At 38.3% G+C, this 18029-nt stretch overlaps 1 protein-coding gene across 1 annotated transcript in view; it reads right to left on the bottom strand.

The window, feature by feature from the left end:
* Window positions 1–18029, bottom strand: part of PTPRM (protein tyrosine phosphatase receptor type M) — a 482851-nt gene that overhangs the window by 339291 nt on the left and 125531 nt on the right. The window contains exons 5-6 of the mRNA XM_081097861.1: window positions 12402–12576; window positions 6792–7085 (exon numbers count right to left, since the gene is read on the bottom strand). Of these exons, the coding sequence (XP_080953987.1) occupies window positions 6792–7085; window positions 12402–12576 (469 nt within the window). The remainder of the gene's footprint in view (window positions 1–6791; window positions 7086–12401; window positions 12577–18029) is intronic.

The raw sequence follows: 18029 nt of genomic DNA, 5'->3' as shown, positions 1-18029 counted from the left end.
GGCACAAACACAGTCTCTCTCAGACCAAGGAGCATTTGAAAATGAGTGACTGGAAGGAGATGAAACATATGCCCCACCTCTTGTGTCACTAAAGTACTACAGATGAAATGGCTATAAGTGCATATCATCAAAGCAACTGAGTAGAACAAAATTAAATTGTAATGTAGCACATATTCAATGTTTTGATTATAGTTATGTAAAAGGTTCTAATTGGCATATATAAAACAAATATACAGCTCTAAAAATAGGTATTAAACTCACTCACCCTTACTAGTTTAAAATAATGGCATTATTTTAAAAAACCTCTAATTTCTTATACTACTCTTTATTATTGACCTATAGAAACCTGACTGTTGATGGGATGGCTATAATACTCTGACATAGTACCTCTTGGTACTTATTTGTAATTTGGCTCTCTGGAAACACAGCAGCACTACCTTCTTTAGTAGGCAAGATTTCCATAAGTCATAAAGATAAAGGATTTTTAATTTAATTGAAATTGGTGCTTAAAGTCTCAAGAATCCCATAAGCTAAGCATATGTAACACAATTATCAGAGTAATTAAAAGTGTACAATTACACATGCTAAAATATGAATGAACCTTGATGACATAATGCTATTCTATATGCTAGACACAAAAGGACAAATTCTGTATGACTCCATCTATAAGCGGTACACAGAATAGTTGAATTCATAGACACAAAAAATAGAGTAGTGGCTGACGGAACCCAGGGAAGGAATTATGGTGAGTTAGTATGGGTACAGAATTCCAGTTTTGCAAGATAAAAATGTTGTAGAGATCGGTTGACTATACTTAACATTATTGAACTATACACTTAGAAATAGTTAAGATAGTAAATTTTGTTATTTTACCACAATTAAAAAATTTTAAGATAATATTTTAATAATCTCCTGCCTGTCCACTCTCTATCCCTTTCTCTATTTTTCTTCAGAGTATTTATCATATTATATATCTGTGGATATATATTTGTTTATTGCATGTACATGTCCTCCCTCCAATACTCCCAAATTTATCAGTTCTGAATGCAGGATCTTGTCTTATTGTTATACCTTTATGGCCAGGGAATGTAACTTGCAAATATGGATGTTCAATAAATATTTTAGGAATAAATTTTTAAAAGGTGTAATCATTTGTTTTTCAAAGATTTTTAGTTATATTAATTCTAAGGAACACATTCAGTTTAGCTTTTTTTTCACTCTCACTAGTCTTAATTGTTAAGTCTTTAGTTTATCATCATCCTTCTTTGACTCCTGGGGCCAATTATTAGCAAGCCACTTAACCAGTTAAACAATAACTAGGATATATAAAAAGCAATATCCCAAAATAGAACACATAAAAAGTCCACTGTGAAAATTAATCTAACTGCATTATCCGTTTCTCTTTTTCAAGTAGCTACCACTTAATGGCTTGTGATATACAGGCTGCACATAATTATAAGAATAGAAGATATAACAGAAAACACAAACTAAATTGCATTTTGCTTAACTGGATACTGAAGTTCTTTCAACTCTCTGAGGTTACCCAACCATAGCTTAACTGCAAAGTTGGAAAATAACTAGATATGTGTTTAACTCTTGAAACTAGTTCCTGACTATAATCATTAAAAAAAAAAATACCCCATGTAGGCACAGCACTTTTATAACTTCTAAAATACCTTTATAAATAATATATAATCTAATATTTAAAAAAAAAAAACTCTGACAGGGCAGATGTCACTGCCCTTATTTAAAGATGAGGTACACCTGGCCTGTGTGGCTCAGTGGTTGAGCGTAGACTTATGAACCAGGAGGTTGCAGAGTCAACCCCCAGTAGGGGGCATGCAAAAGGCAGCAGATCAATGATTCTCTCTCATCACTGATGTTTCTATCTCTCTCCCCCTCTCCCTTCCTCTCTGAAGTCAATAAAAATATATTTTAAAAAATAAAGATGAGCCCTAACCGGTTTGGCTCAGCGGATAGAGCATTGGCCTGAGGACTCAAGGGTCCCAGGTTCGATTCCGGTCAAGGTCATGTACCTTGGTTGCAGGCACATCCCCAGTGGGGAGTGTGCAGGAGGCAGCTGATCGGTGTTACTCTCTCATCGATGTTTCTAACTCTCTATCCCTCTCCCTTCCTCCCTGTAAAAAATCAATAAAGTATATTTTAACAAATAAATAAATAAAAAAATAAAGATGAGGAGGAACATTGAAACATGGAACAGACTGATGAATCTCAAAGGGAAGGGGGACAGGAGGGCAGGAAGAGATTAACCAAGGACTTATATGCATATATACGTAACCCATGGACACAGACAATAGTACTGTGAAGGGGACCAGTGGGGGAAAATAAAATAAAAAAGATGAGGTAAAACCACAGAAGTTAAATGACTTGATCAAGGTTGGAATTTTCAGATGCACAAGAAGCGAGAACTCTGGAAGTGTGCTACAATACAATTCTTGCAAGAATTCGGAGCAGGTAATGAGATTGTGTCTATTAGCCACACATGAAAATCAATTCCACGGCACAGAGCAGGACAATAAATAGTGATCTGGCCATTTTAACGCAAGAAGCAAAATAGATTTTCATGGATGTCACCAAAACATGATAGGACAGATCTCATTGGTTCAGCACAAAAATGAAAAGAAAGCTTGTTCCAAAGAAACAGATTTAATTTAAAAGAACGAGAGAATGATGTCTGTCATCAAGTCAATGCTCAACTGCAGAAAATCCTATGAGCCCATATTATAAAACAGTGGTCCTCAGATTTTCAGCGTATCAGATAAGTAAATTTCTAAAACATCTAAGGTAATGAGATCAGGTTGCTAACATCTAACTCCTTTGAAAATGTAAAATAATTTTTTAAAATTTTAAATGGCAGTTAACTTTTATTAACCACTTGCTATATGTAAGATTCTCTTCTAAGCACCTTCTTTCCATTACATATTAAGGTGTCATAGCCACACGACAAGACAAATGTTACTATTATCTACAACACATATATTATTATTATCACCCCTGTTTTATAGAGAAGGCAACAGAGGCCCAGAGAAGGTAAGCAGTTTTTCCAGGTTACATATATAGCTCCGGACAGAGCCAGAACTCAGTCTGAGCAGCCAGGTCCCAGAGCCTGTGTTCTCAATTGCAGACTCTGGCTCTAGTACTCTCTGACATCTTCATTTCATAAAAGGAATATTTTATAGGAGGCAGCATAAAACCCACGCAGCACATTTCAAAATAAAAGCCACTTCTTAAAATTTAATCTAAAGCAGTATTAAAAACTCACCATTTCCCCCCACCCCTTTTGCTCAGATTTTTGTAAACCTCCACTGGCTGGCAAAGCAGGACTTGATAAGCATGATTATGGAGTTCTTGGGCAAGGATAACATAGGAGCAAAATTCAGACTATCAGGGTAGAAACAGATGATGCACCATCTCATTAGAAAGAGAACAACACAGGAATAGTAGAAACTTCATATTGAGATTCTTCAGGTTCAACCAGCTCAATCCTCTTCAGAGTACAGGTTCCCTTCTACACTGTCAGGTTCTGCTGGGATGGATAGGCCATTGGAAAGCCACTATTCATGATTCAACTCTAGACAAATTTGCACAGACACTGTTCTTCTCCACTATCTTTCTAATTTCTTTCCATCATTCCTCACTGGTTGAGCAAGGTTCCAGAACCATTCCTATTCTAGGTGCTATCTCTTGAGCACAGTCTGCTTTATGTTCTCTTTCTTAAAATGCAGGAATAGAAATAAACACAACAGTGTAGGGAAGCTAAGTAGAACTGTTAGAGTAAGACACTCACCTCATTTTGCTTTCTTAATACAATCTAGGATTATATTAGATGTTTTTGGGGGATGAGGCAATAGCATTATAGATAATTAATACAGTATGGATCATATTATAGATTCATATACATTTAAGCCAAACCCTCAGTCTCTTTTTTATATATGATGTTGCTAATTTTTATTACTCTAGTTCCATACTTGTACTCTTGGCTTTTTACATTATACCGGATGGATGTGGAGTTATTCCTCCTATATATCACCCTAATATTCACCCACAAGTTCAAGCTGGTCAAGGACATTTCCACCGACTTTGCAGAATGCTTAGAGTCCCTCCCAGCTTTTGAGACCCATGACTTGCTCTTTATGAACCGTAAGTGCTCACAAGCCATCTGAGCAATAGTCTGTGGCCACTATCCAATTTCTCAGTCTATAGTTTGTGGCAGCTATCTTTTTTCTTTGTAACTGTCTGCTTTCCACAATGACCCACTGCTCACCAACAACAGTCACCAGTCTCATCTTCATATTTTCTCAAAAGCCTCAGGTCAAGAAAGCATACCTCTTCCTCCAGTAAAAAGTCTCATTTGACTTCACTTCCCTCACCCACATACTATGCCTCTTATTTTAGTTTTGATTCTCTCACCTAACAAATCCTAGGCCTGACTTGTTCAACTACAGCCATTTCAAAACATTTAATGTCAGTGCATGACACACCAGGAATAGTGTCAACGGCAGGTTGCAATGGTAAGAGGAACAGAGTGCTTTATCATTGGGCTTCCTTGCTTAAGGGAGCTTAATACTTTAAGATACAGTGTTGGTATGCAAATATCAATTCAAAATGGGTTTTAATTTTTTAAAAAAGGACTGTCAAGCTATTATAAAGGCTCACTGTCTCTTTGAGAGTTATATATTTACACATCATGCAGCAATAACAAAGAGGCTTCCTGAAAACAGAAATGCAGGCATTGTACTCCAGAGAAATGTATATAGTAATTGTATCAATAACTGAAGTATAAAGGCAGCAAACCAAGAGAAAAGACAAAATATGTAAAAACAAGGGAACTAGAAACATAAAGTAGGTGGGGTTGTAGATGGCTAGAATAAAACATTGTATCCTCTCCCCAGTCTTGAGAACTGAAATCCTAACCTTCTTTTGGAGGGAGAGGGAGACTTTATATTAGCACACCCCAAACAGGATCCCTCAAAATAACACTGAGGTGGAATAACACTGAATGCACTGCTTACAGGGCCTGCTCAGAGAAGGACAGAGATTATGCAGGCTCTTATCCCACCTGTGATAAGGAGATCACAGTATCTACTCTGTCTATACAATCTAGGCAGTTATAAAATAAATTACAGATTTGAAAGAAATTCCTTATTATAAAATTACATGTATAATGTTTTCCACACCTATTGTTTGCATTACAACAGATAAGAAATGATTTCACAAAAAGAAAAGGACATTCATTCAACTAAAGAGAACAAGGAAATGACATGGCTTACAGAACTGAGGAGGAGAAAGGGCTATCAAACTCCTTCCTCCTTGGACCCGCCAATCAGGGCTGTGGGGACAAACAGTCCAAACAGCAGCTCTTACCCCAGAGACCCAGCACTGAGGGTGACATGAGCATGCCGGTCCGGATCTGGCAAACACACTCGGGCCCATCACCTATCCCCAGAAGAAAAATCTACTTGCTCCCCTTTCTAACAAAAACCTTAAAACAACTAAATCCGCCGAAACCGGTTTGGCTCAGTGGATAGAGCGTCGGCCTGTGGACTGAAAGGTCCCAGGTTCGATTCCGGTCAAGGGCATGTACCTGGGTTGCGGGCACATCCCCAGTAGGGGGTGTGCAGGAGGCGGCTGATCGATGTTTCTCTCTCATCGATGTTTCTAACTCTCTATCTCTCTCCCTTCCTCTCTGTAAAAAATCAATAAAATATATTTAAAAAAAAAACAAAAAAACAACTAAATCAAACAAACAGACAAACTAAACAGAATTTTTTTCCCATGAGTTTTGAACTTGTGGAAACAGTGTACTCCAATTATAAAGAAAAAATGAAACATCTACAACTGTTAAGGTTTAATCATGTCTCCTACCAGTCAGGGTCAAACTGTGCTCTCAGTATATTTAAGACTAAAAAAAGAAATGAAAGTGATGTGAGTCTTCTTAAATAATGCTATCTGAAGAATCAATTAACTCCATAAAAATTTATGGAATCTCTTCACCTGAAGACACAATTGAGTATAAAGGGGCTCTTCATTTAAATAATCCAAGAACACTTCAGTATCCCAATATACAATTTCTCTCTACTTCTGGCGAAAGAGGAGCCACATAGAAACAATGCCATCTCCTCTAATGGGCGCTATCTTCAGGTTTTGATTTTTACAGGACTCGCCATTTCTCTGTCCATCAACCCTACTTTTATTTAAGCTGCAGAGCGGATTCAGCACAGTCAATTAGAACTACATAATCTAAACTCAAAGACGGCATGCAGCCCACAAATCCCCCCTGCTTATTTAATAAATGGGCTCCATGTCATTGGCAAGCAGCCCTCCATTAAATATCCATCAATAAAAACACAGCTTTAAAGCTATCTCGGAGATGAAATCTATTATTCTAAAGCTCCTCTAGGCTATAAACCTATTAACTGTGAACATAAAACAAAGGGCCCAGGAGGAGAGGATCTGACCTATAAACAGACATCATTAAAGCGGATATCTGTCAACTTTAGTGATAATTCCTACTTGAACTGCGTGGTACCCATGGAAAGATGTAAAGAAAGAATGGTAAGAGAAAGGAGTGGGGACTGCCTGAGAGATACTCCAAGCCTTGAGGTCCCCAAATCCACAGGCTGTTGGGCTACTGTGCCCAGGCAAAGGGAATTATCTGTCCTGTTCAGGATGCTGCCAGAGCTGGGGGGGCGGTAGGCACCTGATGAACACTAGTGCTGCAGGTCAACACCCATGAAGACAATGACAACAGTTCCACTTCCCACACTTACCAGCACACTTCGTTCTTGTTCTGAGGGCTGGCCCAGGAGATCCAGTGCCACCCTCCCCTGGCCTGGTGAGGAGCACGCTGATCTCATACTCCGTATCCGGGTCCAGGTGCCCAATCTTGTAACTTGGGGAATCCACTGGCTGCCGGTCATTCCAGCTCCCACTTGCCGTGCAGTATTCCACCTCTCGAGCAATGATGGGCCCATCACCGTTGATGGAGTTGGCATTGAGTTGTATCCACAGGTAGGTTGCCCCCACTGAGGCCAGCTGAGGTGGAGCAATTGGAACAGGTGGTTCTGAAAAGCAAACCCAAGAACCATCTTTCAGACACTCTGGTCTTCAGTTTTGAAGGAGTTAAGCACAAATCAATTATAAAAATATAGAACACATTAACATTTCTGGAATGAATTGATTTAAGCTGTTTTGTTTATTTTTTTAATGCATTTTCATTGATTTCAGAGATAAAGGGAGAGGGAGAGAGAGATAGAAACATCAATGATGAGAATCATTGATTGGCTGCCTCCTGCACGCCCCCGTTGGGGATTGAGCCTATAACCAGGACATGTGCCCTTGACTGGAATTGAACCTGGGATCCTTCAGACCACAGGCTGACACACTATCCACTGAGCCAAACAGGCTAGGGCTTGTTTAGGTTATTAACAAAAAGTATACTGATACAGGTTCTCACAATGCTCAAATGTGTGAAATAAACCATTTTTAAAACCTAAGCTTGCTTGAGTAGGTATATATCTCCAGTTTATTTTAGAACACTTCTCATTTTTCTCAGCTACACAGACTTCAAAGGATCTTTTACCACTAAAAGTGACTTCTTAAAGCTCTCGCAAGTGGTAGTATTTAAGCTCTAGGAGGCACTCTATTGTCAGCCTCCTTATTGAGAATGTCTTTGAAATCATCAAAGGTGCTAGTTATCTCTATCATTAAATTTCACTTCTTTATTTTTATAGTAAAAATATCATCACTTTAAAAACAGGGCTGAAATTATGGTTTATTTCATCATAAATGCACATCCAAGAAGACTCATTCCCAAGAAATGATCACAATGGGTTCATTTAGCTTCAGGAGAAGCCAACAGTGTAGATAATGAAGTCCACCATGCTGCTGTTCTGGGCACTTCCAATAATGGGTCTTATTAAATCAGTGCATAGAAAGGAAAGCTCTGAAGCAAAGCACAAGCTATGCACTTGATGAAACTCTAAGTAATCAATAGCAAACACTCTTTACAACCCAAGAAAGTCTCTCATTAAAACTTGAGACCAACTCTTTTTCCATATGATTGTCTGAGAAGAGAAGAGAGAGACAGATAATCTTGTTTTAAATAGTATTCCCAGTATATTATTCAGGGGCTAGTTGAATGGCTCTTCAGGCACCATTGAAGGCATTCAATATGCCAATATCATTATGAGTGGTATCACACATCATATTAAGAAAGAAGATAACTGTATAAAATACTATATTAACAAATCTCCATATTAAAAAATAAAGATCCAGTGATTTATTTTAAAAATATTTCTGCAGGTCGTTTGTGCCCCTTTGGTGTGTTTTTGCTTTCAACTCCCCATTTCGCTCAGATGAATGCATGGAAAATAAAGCATGCTACGTTCCATTACGCTTACACAGGCTTGCATGCCACAACTTCTCTCTGCTCTGTGGCACATGCACCTAATTGATCACAGTCATGTTTCCTGCTGAATGAAACCTCAGGGCAGCTAGTACCATCTGACCTTGGCTTCTGAGATGATACCAGGTGATCCCTAGACTGACTAAAACACCAGCAACATCAGTTCCCTTTGCTGGGATGGGGTGTCTTTGTTCTTTTCTGTATTCAAGGTGCAATAAGTCATATGGACTTTCTAAAAGAGCTGGGGAATCTCAGTAGATGGAATCAAAATAAGACACTAAAGGATTAATTTTATTTGGTGGAATACCAATTTAGTGTAATTTATTAAAATATTGTTACTATTGTTTATAAATTACAAGTTTGTGCTAACTTTTCATTTTTTAATAGTTCTGCCTCAATTCATAATGGTTTAACATCAGTTTATTTCATTAGGGTGATTCATTGAAACAGGACATGAAATGGGCCTTTTATAGTAGATCTTAAGACACTTATGCAGCTAGATTGAAAGAGCAGTTAATTACTCTGACGTTGCAAATGCTAGCAAGGATAGCTGAACTGCCATTCAAAATACAATTCAGGGGCAAGGCCACAAAGGTTAGTGAGCACACCAATTCATTTAGGATAGTATCTGTAGCCTAAAACAGATATATCTTTAATGCATGTCCTGAGAATATTTTCTCTATTAATTCCCTATTAAGAAAAAGTACCACATATATTAAATCAAATGAGAGATTTAACTAGAACCTGGAAATAATTGAAATAGATATTCAAAAGAAATTGTGGGTTGCTGGAAGCATTAGTACAAAAATGTCAATATTTAAATTTGAATACATTTCCCAAAGGGAAGGAAAGAAGGAAGGGAGGGAAGAAAATCTATACTAAGCGATAAAAAGCAATTTAAAATATTTGATTCAAGTGAAAGTGAAAAGACATCATAAATAATTCTAAATCATACCAGCAATAAAAGAATTTATACACATATAGATACATATGCACATTTCTAATTGATATACATATGTGAATGTCTAAAACATATATCATATAATTAAATAAGAAATTAATATATATGATATATACATGCATTTTGGAAATTATATAAGATGTTTTTGTTGTTGATTATCAAAAGCAATGGTGCTAGAGGGAAAAGAGGGTGGAGGGAGGTTGCAGAGGGGATAAATGGTGATGGAAGGAGACTTGACTTGGGGTGGTGAACACACAATACAATATACAGATGATGTATATAGAATTGTACACCTGAAACTTACACAATTTTATTAACCAGTGTCACCTCAATATATTCAATAAAAAAAGAAAAAAGAGCAATGGTAAATATCAATAAGATAAGAATAATAGTTAAAAAGTGACCTGGGCTTCATTTGGGAAGTTGGCACCAAATCAGTGTGTCGCCAGCCATAAGAAAGTTATACACTCTACGACTTTAGTTTATCCTGTTTTTAAAAAAAAGCCAGCACTCCAAATATTACATGCCTCTAAAAAAACTGTTAAATAGATACAAGTGGCCTAAAAATGTCATTGTATGTTTTAAAGTAATCATCTCAAGGTAATACTTTATTGAACTAGTAGAATCCAGCATCGTATCTCATCCTATATAATAAAAGTGTAGTATGCAAATTGTCCCCTCCACCAGAAGTTCCTTCAGGAGTTTGACCAGGGGGCGGGGCCAGATGGAGGAAGTGAGGGAGGTCCTGGCCAGCAGCAGTGGCAGGAGGCCTGGCTGGTGGTGGCAGCAGCAGGCGGCTGGGGGAAGGGAGGGAGTACATGGCCAGCAGCCAGCAGCCACTAGGCACCCTAGCAGTGCACGAATTTTGTGCACTGGGCCTCTAGTTTTAAAATAAAATATTTGCAAAATATGGCTATAAAATAGTAAATGGGGAAAAGTCAACTTTCAGATTTGAGCCATGACTACAAGCCAGTTGTCACAAGCTATGGCAGTCTGCAGGGGTGGGAACAGATGCCTGGATATTTGTATCACAAGGAGCCTCCGTACCTCTATTCTGTCATAAGACAGGAAAACTTATGCTGAATAAGGGTGAACACAAACCCACCCAATTTGTGTGTTTGCTTGATCTATCAGACTAGACGTTTCTACTTCACTTATAACTTCCAACAAATTAACTTTTTCACAGAGGCAGTTTTTAGAGAAGTGACTTGATTTGCATCATATTGATCACGAAGCATATATGCCTCAAAAACACAGGCTGTGACTGGTCACTGTGACACTAATGTAGCAACCATAAATCAGGAACAATCACAAGGAACTAAACCAAGATGAAAATCACAGAATAACAATGACAATAAAGAACTGAGCCGTGGAAACACTGTGTCTGCTCTACTGGATTGATTGGTAAACGGTGTCCATTTTCCACAGGGAGACACCACACCTCCCAGATGCTTCCGCAGAGTCTGGTGAGCATGCCTATGAAGAGTCTCGGTTTCCTGACAGATATCAAACCTAAACTCAAACACTAGCCAGAGCAGCTAGTAAGAGATTTTCTAGAAACCAAAATTCACGGGATCTGATTTGGCAAATAATTTTCATGCAGAGATTCGGAGTGTACTTCCTGACACTGAACACCCTTGCTGCAGATTAAGACTGCTGGAGGGAGGCTCACCAATAAATGTTTTCTCTCATAAACCAGGGCTGACTGATAATGGCAGCAGTGATTCCACAACAGAAGCACTTGCCCAAATCACCTCTTGATTCTGTAACGGACTATGACCCTCAAGCTTCTGATTCAGTATGGGTGATGGGGGGGAAGGGAGAATAGGTAGGCAGGCATTTATGTATTTTTTTTAAATTTGGGAAAGGTCCTACGGACACGCATTCCCAAATGAAGAGCACTAATGCACTGGAGCAGAGAGTAAGAATCATCCTGTCCTCCCCCCCCTCCCCATCAGGGCACCAACAGGTGCTGGCCGCTTACTGGGCACCCTGATCTAAGTGCTGTTCACAGACTTTTTGTGTGTGGTCCTTCTGATAGATCTATGGGGCAGGTAATACTTTATGTCTATTTTATACATGAAGGAACAGAAGCACAGAGAGAAAAAGCTACTGGCCCACGCCCACAGAGCTAGTGCTGGGGTTTGAACCCTGCAGCCTTTAAAACTGCCTGTATAGAGAAATTTCCTGGCAAAAGCAATAGCTCATTTAAAAGAGATCGATTTTATGGTCCATATTTAGCAAATTCAGGGGGGAAAGTTTAAAAAACAGGCATCATTCGATTCTGCTGCGATGAAACAGCCACGGTCTGCTACACATTGTCTAACTATGTCTCATGGTACATCTAAAAGTCCAAATTATCCTGTATTGGACCAAGACTTGCCTTAGCAGTTTCATACTATAAACTCCTCAGCTCACATACAAAAAAGCATTATACAAGGTAAAGAAAACTTATCCCTCCCCCTGTTTTTCCCTCATCCCCGACCTTCCTGCATCTAATGGCTCAATTTTTCAGTCATGCAAAATATGGTAATAGAACCTAACTGCAACATTATAAATGTTAACTCAGAATTATCAATATGGCTTGTGTGATATGACTGAGCATTTTTATACTGACACTGCTTCATTTTATTAACCATCCTGCTATCATAAACACCCTGGCTGGTGAATATTTGCATTTTAAGTGATTTTCTATCAGTAAAAAAATTTTTATTCCTTAAAAAAATTTATAGGTTGTAATTTCTGTATACAGAGTTGGAAGAAGAACTTGCCAAGAGCACATTCATTGCTTCATATGCAACTAAACCAACGTGAACAAAATACATTTTTCAAAAATACTGCTCACGTGCAAAATTTGTACTTAAAATGCAATCCATCAATATAGCCTGTCAACAAACTACTGTTCAGAAACATACAAGGATAAGTTTGAGCTTAAAACAAATAACGAACTCACTACCGTGTAAAATATCTATTTTAATAGACTATTTGGGGGTATAAAAATACATTAAATACCTTTAACTACCAATTCAGCATAGTTTGATACGCCAACACCTCCTTCTGTGCGAATCATGCAGCGGTACTTTCCAGCATCTCGTTTTGTCGTATTCACAACATTAAATGAAGCTATGAATCGTCGGGAACTAGTCACCTTTATTTCCTTCAGAGGAGCATCTCGTACATCAATGCCCTGTATAAATGGGGGTAGGGAAGGCAAAAAGAAACAATATCAGCTGTCATATCGAAACAGCAAGATACCTGATGATATAGCCTTGATGTTAATTCCATGCAGATCTTGGCTCCATTGTTTATTACCCATGGGCAGCTGTTCCAGGAGAACAGCTGCCCAGGAAACTGAAATTCTGCTGTATCAACAATTTCAAGATTGAGGGATGCAAAATTAAGTGTACAGACATGTCTTGTTTTTGCCCCTTCAAGATATTAATTATGTTAAATTAGCTCAACAGGAGGAGAGAAAAGGCATATGGAAAAATTCTTTATTTTGCTCCCAAACAATCATTATTTGGCCTTTTCATAATACTTTATCATTATTTTCACGCTTGGCTAGGAAACAAAATTAACTCACACATTACCCTATGACCTCATTTTATATATCAACAAATAAACAATTTATCAAAAATTACATTTAAAATGTAAGTAGGCATTAGCATATTCCTTCTTGAGTAGGTTTGTAGGACTCATCCAAGCTTTATGATATTGCTCCTGAATGTATACAATCCAAGCAGAAGTATATGCTTAATGTTACCTGATACTGAAATGCAACAAGAGCAGGTCCTTTTTACATCCCATAGTCTCAGGACCACATAAAGCAGGTCCCACTGCTGGGGCAGCTTCATCGTATACTATCCCTGACACATTAAGTTAGTTTTTAGTTTGCATACTTGGAAACCCATTCTATACTTTCTATAGCTTAAAGCCCAAAAGAAGTTTACCAATTTCAGTTCTATTTTTTTTTTTACAATTGTCAGGAAAGAGGCTATATTTAAAATGCTATTTGTGAGTGTTAAGAGAAAACAATGGGCAAAGACGTTAAAGCTAATGCACGATGCCACACACTATATCCATTTACTCACCTAGCAACCATCTTGGGGTGCCAACCCCACACTATCATTGTGTTAAGACTACTAGGCTCACAACAATGAACTACATAAAAGTGGCTTCAGTTAGTGGGAAGTATAGGCCTGAATACATAATCACCAATGATGGCTTAAGTAATGAAGGGACAGATCAGGTGGCGGCCATATTACAATATGACCCAACTTTAGGGATGGTGGCCATGGGAGGTCAGTTGGAGGAAGCGACACTGGAGCTGAGATCTGAAGTAGGCAAAGGGGGAGGGGACAGGAGCAGGAAGCTCAAGTGGTTAAAAAGAGCTGAAGGCCTTGGATGTAGGGAAAGCAGCCAGTAGAACCAAGGAGGGAGGCAAGCACGTTTGCATTCAGGGACTTGCAGGCTATATTAAAATGCTTGTATTTATAGTTATGAAAGTACTCGTCTACAAAACAACAAAACTCATCTGTATTACTTGGTGATTTAAATTATGCAAAGTCCTTAAAAGCTTTTATTTGTGATATTTTCTTTGACAGAATGTCCTAATGGACATGACTTTGGGAGTCAGACTGATCAGGGTGTCAAACCTAACTTTAAAGTGATTTATCTTCCTAGAGCCTCCCTTTGCTCATTTGTAACAAGAACATGAAACAACTCACTCTTAGTGTTGTCATGAGAATTTAAAGATGCATTCAAGGACACTGGCATAATGACTGGCACCACACATGAGTGCAAGAAGAAAGGCAGACAAACTCTCAAAACACCACCTTTTTACTGATGCTGCAGAATATGGCTGATGTGCAGTAACAAAGGGCTCACTAATTCTGAAAGCACAGAATTAAAACGACTCACCCACACAGCCACAGACCGCATTAGAAAATCACAAGGCCTCCTGTATGCTGGGAGCTGCTGTAAAACTCACAGGATGGAGGAACAGGTTCACATAGGGAGTTAGCTCCCAAAGAAAAGGTTGGGCTGTGCATGCTCAGAGCTTCCTTCCTAGGCAGCTCCAGCCTGGCAGAGAAAAGGCATCAGGAGTGCTGCACAAGTAAAGTTCCTGCCACAGGGAAGGAAACATCAGGAGTGGGGAAAAAGAGTTCCACCAACAACATTTTCAATATTATCTGTCAAAACACCTTTATTAATAGCTTCAAAAATCATGAATCAGAATGTGAAGTCATATATATGCCTTATATGACTTATGTTTGTCTCCTAAATTTGGTCTGAAGAGGGCACCAAGAAGTTAGAAAAACAAAACAAAAAACAAAATCAACCCTAGCCAGTGTACAGAGCCTCTGCCTGAGAACTGAAGGGGCCCCGGTTCGGTTCCAGTCAAGGGCACATGCCTGAGGGCCTGCTGGAGGCAGCCTATCAGTGATTCTCTCTCATCATTGATGTTTCTCTCTCTCTCTCCCCCTACCTTCCTCTCTGAAATAAATAAAAGTATTTTAAAAAATCTATCTAGCATTATTAATTACACCATTCTTCCCTGTATTCCAGACATCTGATCTCCCATCCTCTCCACCAAATAAATAATCAAATTCTATCAGTAAGGGTAATACTAGACTTACTACTCCATAAAATTAATTTGTCTTCTTTCAAACTAAAAATATAAATCTAATCTCCAGTTTTGAGGGGAAAAAATTAAGTCGTATGGATATAGGCAGATTTCCTATCTGTAACCATTTGTTTTGTTTATTAATAACAATAACAAAAAGTGCAATCTACTTATTTATTTACTTACTTGTAGCATGGATCTTATAAGGATATACTTCTATAGTAATCCCGTAGCAATTTTCCTAATGAATAAGCTTATCTCAACAGAATGTTTATTCAAAAGATTTTAAAGTATATACTCACTGATCCCTCACAAATATTCAAAGTATGTACTGAGGGCACTCAAGTTTAATAAAACCTCCTTTTTGAGTTTATTCATATGTTGAGAGGGGTATTGCTTCATAATTATTATCTTCAAGCCACAGATTTATCCTTTAAAATAAAAAGCTTCAAACTAACAACTCCATATAACTCTAATCACAATAATTCTTAGGAATAAGCTTCTTTTTTTATTTTTTAAATCCTATACATTTAATCACATAGAAAGTTAGATTAAGCTTCTTTAAAAAAGTACATAGGAAGAAGAAACCAAATGCTAACTAGCAATCATTCAAATTTAGGATCCATATAAAATCATAAATCTTGCTCAAATCTGCAGATCATTTTCTAGTAAATCATTCAGATGTACAGAGGTCCAAGCATTCATTCAACCAACACATAGTAAAAATGTTTTAAGATGCACATACTTGGTTAATATAAGGGGAGCATGGAGCAATTCCTCACCTAACTGAATTTACGGTCTTATTAGAGAAAACAGAAAAAGGCAGTAGCTATAGTACAGAGCAATGAACTGCCTAAAACAGTAAACCCAGGAAAAGAGGACCTTGCTGGAAAGGGGTGTAAGGATTGGCTTTGCAGAAAAGCTACTGTAGGCCCGGTTTGAGGATAAACAGGGGCTTAGCAGTCACCAACAGAGGAGAATAGAGCCCAGTGAGCAAAAAAAAAAAAAACTCTGCAAGAGTCAAGACAAGAGAGCATGGGGGAAGTATAATTTATTCCACATGGCTAGAACAAAAGTGCTTCTAGGAATAGCAGATGATGAAGCTAGAAAGATGAGCATAAGAGAGACCACGCCAAGGAATATAACATGTTGAGGATTAGCATTTACATTGATGCCAGGAAAGGAAGGATTTTAGGCAAAACGGTGACATGAACACATCTATGGGTATGGTAATGGACTGAAGGGAAGAGTGTGGGAGCTCAACTGACACCAAGGAAAGTTGGTTATATATTTTCAGAAATCAGTAACAAATGACAAAATTAAAGATGAGAAGAAGAAAAGGATTCTAAAGATATTTAAGGAATAAAATCAACAAAATATGTATTGTATGGCAGAAACATCTTTCTTTTCTAGTAGACTATGAGGTTCACAAGTCAAGAATCACAGCTCACTCATTACATGGGTGCACAAGAAATAGAACCCAACAAATATTTGCTGATTCTATGAATAATAATAGCCTCAGTGGAAAAAAATGTGGCATTGGTAGAACAGAAATATGAGGTTGTTAAGTGAACAGATTTATATCCCAGGCCCTAAAACTGGACAACTAATCTTTCACAGGGAAACCAATAGGAAAATGAAAGAATATTTTAGGCTCAGCATGTCCCTCGTTAGTAACATTGCCCACTATTGTGGTAGGCAGAATAATGGCCCTCAAAGACATCTATTTCCTGGTTCCCAGAACCTGTGAATATGTTCCCTTACACAGTTTGCAGAGCTGATTAAAATAAGGATCTGGCGATGGGAAAATTAAGCTAGATTAACCAGGTGTGTCCAATGTCATCACAACATAAGAGGAAGGCAGGGGAGTCAAATGCAGTAGAAGATGTGGCCACAGAAGCAAAGGCTGGAGTGATGAGTTTGAAGATGGAGGAAGAGACCATGAGCAAGTAATGAAGGCAGTCTCGAAGCTATAAAAGGCAAGGAACAGCTTCTCCTCGACAGCTTTCAGAAGGAAGCAGCCATACCATCACCTTATTTTAGGACCTCTCACCTCCAGATCTGTATGATCATAACGCTACTAAATTTGTGGTAATTTGTTATAGCAGCAATAGGACACTAATACAATGAGCATCAGGATAATAAAAAAAAACCTGGGGTTTTACGAAGATGTAAAGTAATGCATTGCTTAACAATGGGGATACATTCTGAGAAATGTGTTGATAGTCGATTTCATCCTTGTGTGAACATCACAGAGTACTTACCCAAAACTAGATGGTGCAGCCTACTGCATACCTAGAATGTATGGTATAGCCTGGGCTAAAAGCCTGTACAGCATGTTACTATACTGAATACTGTAGGCCATTGCAATACACTGCCAATATTTGTGTACCTAAATATAGAAAAGGTCCAGTAAAATGTGGTATAAAAGATAAAAAATGATACACCTGTATAAGGCATTTACCGTGAATGGGTTAATGGAGGGAAAATGAGAGAATGTCCACAGAGCACTGGGTGGAGAGAGAGATCTCGCTCTTCACTTTGTTATCACTGTGGGCAAGAGGAGAGTAATATGGGACTAATGACAGGCAAGCGGTGTGGACAAGAAACCTGTGAGCCACCAGAGCACATAGCTGCTCATCAGCGTGGGGGCGGATGCTATGTTTCTGGAGCTTTGGCTCAGGTTATTTCCTGATTTCCTCCAACATGTACTATTAATGCCTTTGACAATCAACACGAATGAATTAAATGGGATTAAAGAAAGACTTCAACAAAGCCAAACAATAAATTTAACAAGATAATCATAAATATAAATAAATGCAAATCAATAGTGTACTTCCTCCTTATTAAATCAGACTTTGCAAGTAGATACTTAGGCACACCTTCATCACTTAAAGGTATATGAATATTTCGAGGTGGTGGGGGTGGAAAGAGATTAACCAAAGAACTTATTTGCATATATGCATAACCCGTGGACACAGGTAATAGTGTGGTGAAGGCCTGGGGAGGTAGGG

The sequence above is a fragment of the Myotis nattereri genome, assembly GCF_964212035.1.
Source record: "Myotis nattereri genome assembly, chromosome: 8".
NCBI lineage: Eukaryota > Metazoa > Chordata > Mammalia > Chiroptera > Vespertilionidae > Myotis > Myotis nattereri.
The sequence above is the reverse complement of the archived record's forward strand: the minus strand, read 5'-3'. Positions and strand labels throughout refer to the sequence as shown.